Source organism: Notechis scutatus, chromosome Z (genome assembly GCF_049901735.1).
Source record: "Notechis scutatus isolate UNSWTSFEM ecotype Mainland chromosome Z, rNotScu1.2, whole genome shotgun sequence".
Lineage (NCBI taxonomy): Eukaryota > Metazoa > Chordata > Lepidosauria > Squamata > Elapidae > Notechis > Notechis scutatus.
The window spans coordinates 67,465,093-67,476,401 of NC_142025.1; the positions used below are offsets into that span (position 1 = coordinate 67,465,093).

At 40.1% G+C, this 11,309-nt stretch overlaps 1 protein-coding gene across 1 annotated transcript; it reads right to left on the reverse strand.

Annotated features, from left to right (window-relative positions):
* Positions 1 to 557: 557 nt before the first annotated feature.
* Positions 558 to 11,015, reverse strand: SFRP4 (secreted frizzled related protein 4). The gene is made up of 6 exons (XM_026674822.2): positions 10,426 to 11,015; positions 9,673 to 9,750; positions 9,498 to 9,563; positions 6,724 to 6,922; positions 2,765 to 2,828; positions 558 to 882 (listed from the first exon to the last, which is right to left on the reverse strand). The coding sequence occupies exons 1-6, from the start codon at positions 10,877 to 10,879 to the stop codon at positions 694 to 696; spliced, it is 1,050 nt and encodes a 349-aa protein (XP_026530607.1). The 5' UTR covers positions 10,880 to 11,015; the 3' UTR covers positions 558 to 693.
* Between the last annotated feature and the right edge of the window lie 294 nt (positions 11,016 to 11,309).

Genomic DNA, 11,309 nt, shown 5'->3' on the forward strand with positions numbered 1-11,309 from the left:
TGTAAGTACCCTGAAAACTTAAGAAAATATATATATATATATATATATATATATATATATATATATATATATATATATATATATATATATATATATATATATATATATATATTAGTTAAAAAAATTCCCCTTACATTCAGTATGCCTTATTCCTTTGTAAGTATGTTTAGGATAGCAGCCTTATATATTTTTGCCACAGAAATCTGCATACAATTCAATTACCCAGTGATGTTGCTTATGCATTTTTACAATAAAGCCATGGCATTGTATTTTTCCTGTGGAATGAAGATAGGATGAAGTACAAGAGAAATGCATAGTATCTCATTCCTACACTCTTCAAGATATTAGATAAAGACTCTCTTTTTGCTAGCATTATTATAAAATGCTGGAGAAATGCCAAAGTAAGATACTGCTCTTCTGCTGCGGCTGATATGTAAAATTATTCTTAGCATTAGAAGCATACTGGCATATTTAAATCAAAGAGCTACTAACCTAGACACTTGTTGATCAGCTATGATTTGCAATGCTAAATGTAGGCTGCATCATCAACTCTCTCATTTTAGTGCAAAACTGTATGTGCTTTTATTTATTTTACAAAATAAAAATGAAATTTTAGATTGTGGAGTTCAACAAATCATGTGCTTGTCCTACCAGCTTGTTGGCTTTGCTCCAGGGGGAATGAAAAGGTGAAACTCATATTTTTTTAGAATTAATTTCTTTCTGGTGATTTCTGAGTTTATTGATCTTCTTGGAATTGGTGAGCACAGGATTGCCTTTCTTTAAGTTTTGTTTTGGTATCCCAATGTGGCCAGAGTTTCTGGGATTCAGGTTTCTATTAGAGGCTGCTTGTAGTTTCTGTTCTTGGAGTCTCTGTTCCCATCGCTAGGAAACATAATGTAAAATAATGTTAGCATTCAGAAAACTTTGGTTGCACTGGAAGCCATTCCTTCATCTTCTCATAGATATTCACTATCAATGAAGCACTGAAAATAACCCTGTTAACTTGTTAGAAAAAAATGAATTAAATTCCAAACTATTAAACAAAATCATTTCCACTTTCCTGTTCTTATAGAAATGCTTAACTTAGCAACACTTGGCAGTGGATGCTTTGAAAAATCAAGCTTCTGGAACACAGTTCTTATAGCTGGTTGGACAAAAAGAAAACTAGAGAGCAGAGCTGATCCTACCAGGCAGGAATGAGCAACTTTTTCTTCTTGGCTGAAGGCAGGAGAATAGCACATTTGTGAAAGATGGTTTATATGGCATCTTTATGCATTTTTTTTCTTATAAAGGTATATCAGGCTCCCAGTCAGATGATAATTTGTTCTACATTCAAGTGTTCTAACTTGTGTTAAAAAAAACATGCCATGCATATCCATTGTAGTACAATATGTATTAACCTTTAACTTATCCAGTTTTTCTTTTAAAATAATATTTTATATCAGTGATTAGATCTAGCGAACACTTCTACAATATATATTTTAAATACACCATTTGTTCTTTCTGTTCATTAAAATCTTGTATATGGGCTGGGTAGGGGTGACAATATGACTTAGTGTTATGCCCTTGTTGGAATCTGGCTCTGAGGGAGAGATGGAACAGTAGACAGGGAGTGGGAGTGGGGCTCCAGTGGTTGTGGAGGAAACTGGGGAAGGGCACAGGCCAGATGGGCATTCAGAGGAAGACCAAGGCGCATCCTCTCTTCATCCTAGGGCACACAGGGAGGAGCAGATAAGGAAGAAACATGAGTGGCGTGGTCTACTGGGGAGGAAGGGGCCCTGATCCCCTTCATGGGCTGCAGCTGGGAGGACTGTTTAAAAGGACAAGCTGTGCATGGCAAAGTTACTGGAGCAAAGAGTGCATTATTCTTGTCGGAGCTTATCTGTGTTTTGGCTTCCTCCCAACTGTGATTGCTGCATTATCTGGTAGAAGTCTGCAATTAATCATCCTTGCCTGCTGTAGTAATTCCTTCAGTGTGGTTGGTGTTGGGTTTTTATTTCTAATTAATTTTACTTTGGGTGCGGACTGCATTTACTCCCTCCGTAAACTGTTTTCTTTAAGAGTTTGATATCCAGCCAAGGATAATTGGACATTGGGACCAAGTTGGAGGCATTAAAGGGACTTTATTCTATTTTTGTGACTTGGTTATTTTTGTATCACGCCCCGGGTCATCACATTTAGGGTTAAAACTCTAATAGTTTTTCTAAAAACATATTGCTTAGTGGAGGTAAAAATGGCTTTTAAACTTTTGTTTTTTCTGCTAATATATGTGCAAAGTGATTTTGGAGAGAAATTTCGGAAATATAAATAATTAAATACAAAAAGAAAAGAAAATCCACAGAACACTTGGAAAAAGAGTTGGATCAGCCTGCTAAGGAAGTGGTCATTTCAATATCTCAGCCTGAAATCCTGTGGTGCAGAATGGTAAACTTTAGTATTGTGTTCATAACAAGAAAACCGCTAACTTGTATGCTAACAGGACTTATGCAAATATGCTCCTAGTATGGCTTCTTGTAGACATGCGCTTAACTAAGGCACTAAGCATAACAATAACAGTATCCAATGTTGAAAATACTTATACATCATTCCAGAATGCTATCTATTTTTCTAATTATGTAATATCACAGATGAATGATTTGTTTTAATTCTACGAGAATTTGTATTTCTTTATTCTAGCTTACTTTGACCCTGGGATATAGGCTAGCATACTTCTTGCTATTGTACATCCCATCCATTCTACATGCTTATAGGAATCTGTTCTTACCTGAAACCTTTTGCTTAATGGAACCTTCCACTTTTCCACTGAGCACTCATCAAGAAGCATCAACCTAAAATAATTGCATAACTAAAAAATTCAGTATAGAAATGTATACAATCTTCATCCCATTTTGGACATGAGATTTATTACCAATAGTTTAGATACCTTTAAATTGTACAGGTAGTCCTTGAATTACGATCACAATTGAGCCCAAAATTTATGTTGCTAAGTGAGACATTTGTTAAATGAGTTTTTGCCCCATTTTATACCCTGTCTTGTCATAGATATTAAGTGAATGGCTGCAGTTGTTAAGTTAGTAACATATTTGTTAAATGAATGTGGCTTCCCAATTGACTTAACTTGTCAAAAGGTTACAAAAGATGATCACATGACCCCTGGATACTTCAATCATCCATAAATATGAGTCAGTTGTTATGAGTCTGCATTCTTATCATATGATCATGGGGATGCTGCAATGGTTATAAGCAGGGGTGGGATTCAAAAATCCCAACAACCGGTTCTTTGCCCAGTTGCTAAGTGGTGTGGCCATGGTGGGCGAGGCCTACCGGAACTTCCGGGAGGGCCATTTTTTGCCTTCCAGAGTCTGGAACTTCCTTGGACCTCTGGGAGGATGAAAATGGCCTCCCCTGGGCTCTGGAGGCCCTCTGAAAGTAGGAAACAGGCCTGTTCCTGGACTTCTTGAACTTCCAGGAGGGCCATTTTCCCAGAGACTCTGCGTGAACCCTGTGGAGACAGGCCACATGGAGACTCCTGGAAGGGGAGGAGAGGGATGGACGGGGCCAGCCAGTCGATTCAATTACTGGTTTGGCAAACCAGATGTAAATTTAACATATGGTTCACCCTAACCAGCCCGAACTGGCTGAATCTGACCCCTGGTTGTACTGTAAGTGTGAAAAATGGTCATAATCACTTTTTTCAGTGCCATTGTAACTTTGAATGGTCACTAAATGAACTATTGTAAATCAAGGACTACCTGTACTAGCCAACTTGATAGTGGATAACTTACCATTGGTTGGCTGCTTACATTACCTTACATATCAATATTATTTTATAGCTTAATGTGTTTAATACCAGTTGCTGTGGAAAAGAAGAAAGAAAATGTTCCTGTGACAAACTTGCAAGTATTTAGGGATCCCCAATCCCTGGGCTGTGACTCACTACTGAGCCATGGATTATTTGCAACCAGGCCATGCAAGTGGCAGGCCAGCACATGTGCACACACCCATGCAGCTCAATTTACACAAGTTGAGCTGCACACACATGCACATATGCACCAACTTGCTGCTCACACAAGTTGAGCTGCACACACATGCACATGCACATTATCCCATTGCTGTATGGCCCATTTCTCTTCTCGCCCCACCGGGCCACCAAGCTGCAAAGGTTGGGGACTGCTGCTGCATTTGGTGATCACATATAACCCAGAAAACTGGGCTGTTTTTTTTAAAAACCAGATTTATCAGGACTCTTCATCTATTCCTATTTTGTATGACTTTTGATTTCAAAGCAAGAGGAGTGAATGGCAGGCAAAATAGAGTGCCTTGATGGTTTATGGCTAAAAAACTGTTCTTTTCTTAATGCCTTAACACTAATGTTAATGGGGAAAAGCATTATACCACCTCTTGAGTGATGCAAATTCTGTTCTTGTAATGGGAAATGAGAGAGCTTTAGAACCTGGAGATCCAAGATCTCAATTGATATGTGCATAGTCCATGCATGTTTTGCTTTTAGTGTCAGATAATCAGTAGTCAGCTAAAAAAAATGGCAAGACTTTTCATCAATGTAACAATAAAAGACTTTCAGAGCATCACTCTCACCAGCCTTGGAACTACTTTCTCTACAATTAATGGAGAATTGTATAATTTTTAAGGCTTTGGATACTGTCACTGGGACTTACTCTTTTAATTTCTCTTTAGCAATGTTTCTCACCATAAATATAGTATGGCGAAATAAAAATATATATTTATATACTGCATTGTTCAAAGATGTTAGCCTTTCTTCCAAAACAATTTACAAAAAGGAAATCATTAAAGCAATATCTATGAAAAACATCAATATGTGTAGTTTTATATTGTATTAAAAATTGTAGTAACAATAATATAGGATATATATAGTATAGATCAATGATACATAGAATTATTCTAAAAGTATTAGTTTACTTCATGGATGGATACTGTCTACTGGAAATTGATTCCAGAAATCATTTAGAGTGAATTGATTAGTTTATCAGGTATCTATTGGGATCCAAAAATTGAGGCTGGATTAGATTCTAGTCCAAAATTATAAAATAGTATTATTTGGAGATTCATGTTATTTCTGACCCAGCAGACATGTGAAATCAGGTTTGCTATGAATCTCCCCACAGCAGTGAAAGGTCAGTGTTTTATAACATATTCCATCATCACTGTTTGGCTCAAGCAAAATTTTCCTTTTTGTTCTAAGTTGCTAGGCTGTTATACAATCCAAAAAGAGTTGCTGTGCTATTGTTTATTTAACAAAGTGAAACACAGTCCTTAATCTATCAAGGAATGCTTTTAATCTTTCTCATCCTATTGTATGCAAAATGTATTAAGAGTATAAATTATACCCAGTATTTCCAATTAGTGAACATGGTTGGAGAATGCCAGTTTCGGAAAGATCAATGGGCTTGTATATATCCTATTAGGTTGACTCATGATTGGATAATTCAACCTTCATCTATATGTTCATCTGGGTAACATGCTGATTTGCTTGTGCAGTTCTTGAAAACATTTTTTAAAGGTTTCTATTTTACAACACAAAAAACATGCAACCTAAGTCCTGCTCCAATGGCCCTGGTTCAACTTAAGGTTTCCACATCCTTTAATCCAAGACCAAGACCCACAATGTAATCACAAAAAGAGAAATTGTGATAGAAACAAGAATGTGGCATTTCTTTCAGCACTTTTCCAAGTAAATGACCGTTACTTTTTACATTTTTAAAAGCCACTGTAACTCAATATCTGTTTATATATGGCTGAGTTCAATGGGAAACTCAGTATTTTGTTTTTACTGCTTTTTTCAAATCTTTTGACAAAACACATAAAATTAAAACCTCAAAGACCTTTGGAAACATCACTGGCAAATTTGTTTCATGAAATGTAGAACTCTTTCTAATCCATTTTCATTCCTAAACTTAATTTTGGAAACATTCACCCTTTTGTATTGATATCTAAAATATCTCAAGATTAACCAACATTGTGCTTATTACTTTATGAGCCCTCTGCCATTTCCCCCCTTTCCCACTTCTTTCAGAATCAAAACTCAGAAGTTTAACCTTTTCTTAACTTTTCAAAATACATCTTTTCTATTTGTTACTATCATCTTTCTTAAGCATTAATGCACTCACACCTATGAATGTGGTATTTGGATCACAATACTTCATGCTAGATGCTGACAGACAGCTGCTCAGGGCTTATGATAAGGCATTATTACCAGTGCAGCCTTATAAACTGATTTGAAATGATCTGTTGAAAAAAGTTTTGAATCTAGGCCTCAACAAGTCCTGCTCTGTAGCTTCTACAATATGTGTAGGAGTCTCTGTGGTGCTTTGGTTACAGTGCAGTTCTGCAAGCTACTTTTGCAGCCAACTGCCTACAATTTGGCAGTTCAAATCCCACTAGGCTCCAAGGTTGACTCAGCCTTCCATCTTTCCAAGGTGGGTAAAATGAGGACCCAAATTGTTGGGGGCAATATGCTAACTCTGTAAACCACTTAGAGAGGGCTGTAAAGCACTATAAAGCGGTATATAAGTCTAAGTGCTATTTCTATGTAGGTTTTCTGATGTCTTGTCTCCAAAGTTATATGCATTCATTTTGCTGAAAATCTCAAACTAGTAATGAATACAGTTTGCTGTATATGATCAGTAGAAAATATTGGTGGTATGCATCTTAATATGGCTTCCTTGTTGTTTTATCATCACTTACCTAGTGTGCCATTCATAGCACATAATGAGTACAACTTGATTTGGCAGAAGAGGTGGACACTGGCAAGAAGAATTCGTATACAGAGGAATTAGAGCACGAGGAACTGGAGTCAAAGATTTCAAAACATTTTTCACATCAACCATTGTGGTTATTTCATTGCAACTTCTTCTCTCCACACTCTTTATTTTAGCATGAATAACTGCAAGAAGCAAAATAATGCAGAGTAAGTACAGAGTAACATACCGAAACCTACATCTGAGAAACATGTATAAAATTTTTCTAATACATTCATCAGAGAGAATGTTATGATCATGTTGTGAGCCCACCAGTATGTCCTCTTTTTTCTTTTTTCTATTATATTCAGGCAGGCAGGAAAAGCCATTAAAGTACTGTACATCTAATCTGTACTAAACAAAACTAATATTTATGTGAAACTGTTGTTTACATAAATGAAGGATAAGTATTTTTGAAAACAAATGAGATTTCCAGAACCAACATGTAGGGAGCTGTTTTTCTAGTCATAAAAAAGTATAACGTAATTGTTTAAGCAGAGACTCCAACTGAAAGTTGTTATAAACAGCACAAGCATTTGCTTAGACCTACCAGTATTTACAAGATAAGTATTTGAATTTGTTTCCTTACTAACACTTCCCTATAAGCCAAACTATAAACCAGACAGTTGTTTGCACTAGCAAAAATTGGAAATTTTAAAAAGCAGTTTGAGGACCAGATGCAAGGTAATGGTGATCTGCTTTAAAAATAGTTCAACATTTTTACTCTGGAATATCTGTCTCAGCTGATGTTGTGGCAACTGTTGATGCCACTGCTTAAGACACAGGAAAGTGATCATTTGCAAAACAGAACTTTCTCAGAAATGGCTTTAGCCCTATGGAATGATTTCAATTGGGAAATGCATTGTAAACACTGTTGGCTCTTTTGAAAGGAACAACTGACATGAAATTAAGTACCTGCTTGGTAATCAGGTATCTTCCTTCATGGAGAAGGGAGAGTGATTGAAATCGACACATATAGGGAATCTGGGAAATAAGCAACAACTCCAGTTCAGCCTACCCCCTTTTTTTTAACACAGTGATAAGGAAAAGTGGAGGTCTTACATTAAAGATAACTAGATAACCTGTGAAAAGTTTTATATCAAAAAAGATCAACAGAATGACCATAGGAGTGCAAAAAAGTAGTGGGAATGAGAGTGACTTCTTACTTCCTGCTAGCTTTCCCACTGACTTTCTTTGCAGGAATTGTTTAGGGAGCATTGGAAATGATAATCACATGACTACGGATGAACTGAAGCAACTACAACTTTGCAAAATTTCAGTCCCATGGGAATTTATGAGTCCCATATTTTGGAGACATGCTGTATGTGCCCATTTAGTGTAGGGTGTCAAACTGAAGGCTTGTGGGCTGCATCCAGCCCACAGTGTGCTTAGGACTGGCCTGTGGGCCCACTCTGGAAACAGCAAAAGACCAGCCCACAGTGCCTCTGCCAGTGAAAATGGAGTTCGGGAGGACCACATGCATACTCCCCAGGCTCCATTTTTGCTGACAGAGTGTTGCAGGAGGCCATCGCAGCAGAAAATGGAGGCCAGGCAGGCCACACATGGTGTCCCCGAGCTCCATTTTCACTGGCAAGAGGCCATTATGGACAAAAACGGAGCCCAGGAAGGCCACACATGGTCTCCCCAAGTTTTGCTTTTGTTAGCAGAGGGTTTCAGGAAGCAATTGCAGCTGAAAATGGAAATGAGTAATGTTGAGCTGGCCATGCCTATCCTGGCTACCCAGCCCCACTCCCTCCAAGCTCAAACGCAACCCTGATGCGGCCCTCAAAGAAATTGAGTTTGACACCCGATTTAGTATATACTGATTTAAAAATGGTTCCCCTAACAATGCAGTTTCACCCAATTGAAGGTTACAAGTAATCAGATAGGCATAAGAGTTTTACAAGACTATAGAAAGATTTCATTGAATAGTATAAAAGCACATAACATCAACTACACTTTCTCTTCTTTTTTTAAATAAAGTGGTAGATCTCTGCTTTGATATACCTTAATGTAAGCTTATTGGTGTCAAGGCAGTGGGGGAAAAGGTGACAGGCATGTAAAGAACCCAAGATATATATTGAAGAGAAATGGTTGCAAAGTGGGCTGGCTAATGATCAATAGAAAAGTGTATCTCTTTTCTGTCTTCCCAGAATGCACTTCTGGAACACAGGAGCAACAAGTCAACTGACCTTAGCTCTGAAATAATGCATAATGCAGACGTTACACACATGGAAGCAGCAAGGGAAAATGTCAGCTTAAAGGGAGAAAATACTTTTATGACTGGCTGTTCCTTTCAAAGAAATGTGGTCCTTCCTTCCTCCCACCCTCCCCCTCCATCTCTGTATGAAATTCACATGATAGTATACTTTTTCTCATTTCCAACCACCTTATGTATTTCCACCTAAAAAATGATTTAAAAACATCTTCCCTCTCAAAAACCCATTGATCAAAGATGAACTATCTTAAATATATAAGAGTTAAACGAAACCCCAAATTTAAAGAAAATTAAAACAAAATACAAAAATAAGGCAGTACAATTTTATTTTGTCGTTGTTTTTTACTCTGACTCTCTAGATGGATAATTAATGGGTCCGATTTCACCGCGCTGAAAATCCCAGAATTTCATTCTCCCTAGGAAGGGGAGGAAGAATGAGGAAATCGCGATCGTAAAGATTTTGCCTATCTGTAATCACCACCACCCGTTGCGGTCTTTCTTACCATAGCTGTAGTTTTTGTTCAGATAAATCGCCAGCGTGGGTTTTACCTTCTTGCATTTGCAGCGATCTAGACATTTTATTAGAAGCAAAAGAAAAGAAAGAGGTAAATTCCATCGCCGCTAACTCCCAAGCAGAAGTGAGCCCAATCGAAATAAGAAGAGAGAAAGGGCACTTACTGGGCATCTTGCACTCTGGGATCAGCGGCTTCTCGTGGAGCATCACGTCCTCCGAAAAGTCAATCCATTTCATCTCCTCTTAACGAGAAAACAGGCACCCCAAAGAGGCAATGAAAGGTTGGAAGGCGAAGAAGAGACAGGAGCGAACAGGGAAAGCCTTCCTCTCATCTCTCAAGAGATTTATCGCTTCCACCCGACTCCTAAGCCCATCTTCTTGTGTACACAGATTTACCTCCGCCCTGCCCCCACACAAGATGCACCGATCTGAGAGAGAACTAACAAGCTGGCCATCTAGTAAGCGGCAAGAAGGGGTTGCGGGGGTGGGTTCCCCCTCTCGCCTTAGTCGGTAAAGAGGCCTGGACCCAGGGCGAAATCGTGGGGTGGATTCTGAAGCTGTCTGAAAAAGCTACAGCCCACAATTAGAGGCAGATAACCGGTTGGGTTTCCCTCGAATATCTCAAGGGCTGGCTGACCCAGGGCCCGACCGGTCCTTCGGAACGAGCACTTCTGAAAGCTGGACGAAGCGGTGTGGGCTCAGAGTCCCTGGGCCCTTAAGGCACTTCTCCCTGGTGGAAAGTTCCCCCGAATCCCGAAACTCTCTCCGCTCCTGACCATCCTATATCCCACCCACCGCAGCGCCTTTCCCTTGCTATATCCTCCCAAGCCAACCAGCCAAAAGAGCTTCTCTTGGGAAGCCGGATTATAAGGCTGACCTGGAACCGCTTGGAGTTTAACCTGCCTTCTTCGCCTCACCTGCCGGGAGATCCGTAACGATGGCCTCTGGGGCTATGCACACGCCCCGATCATAGACAGGCAACTCCTCGCAGGACAAGCCCTCGGGCCAGCTGTGGTTGTATCTCTTCATGAGGGGCTCACAGCCGTCGCGGGCTCGTTGGCACAGAGACTTACAGGGCTTGATGGGGTCGTGGAGAAATTCCACGGTGCAAATGGGGGCGAACATAGCGCATAGAAAGAAGCTAAGCACAGGGCTGCAGCCGAAGTCTACCAGCTCCTGGTACTGCTCGATGGCGAGGACTGCGTTCTCCTGGGTGCTGTGATGCAAGTGATTAGGCATCCGCGTCATGTTCCAGGGCATATATCGACACATCTGAATGCGCACCGGCTCGCAGGGTGACCCAGGCAGCAGAGCCGCAACCGCCCGGCAAAGCCAGGGCGAGAGCCAGGCCAGGAGGACTAGCAGGACCATCCTCTCGACGGACACCGCTCACCACTTGCCTGCACCTTCGTGCTCGGCTGTGGACAGAGAGCCACCAAGGAAGTGCCTGCTCACCTCCAAAGCGTGCGAAGCTGGGTCGTCGAGGCTCAATCAAGAGGCAACCATCGACGGTTAAGGGGCTGGGGACACTATTTATAACCGATTGTGCCAGTGACGTGTGAACTGGCTTCTGTTTGCCTGCCCGGTCATTACTGGAAGGGGGGCGGAATCTTGTGCGCGGGCTGAACTTCTGAGGCAAGCCCGACTGTACCTCATTTCCACTGAAGTGCCATCCTTGACCTTCTTCTTCCTCCTCTTCCTCTTCTTCTTCCTCTTCCCCTCCTTCCTCCTTCCTCTTCTAACCCAGGATTTAAACCAGACAATGAATTATCCAAGTACATTGAAAAGAAGCAGTGGAATT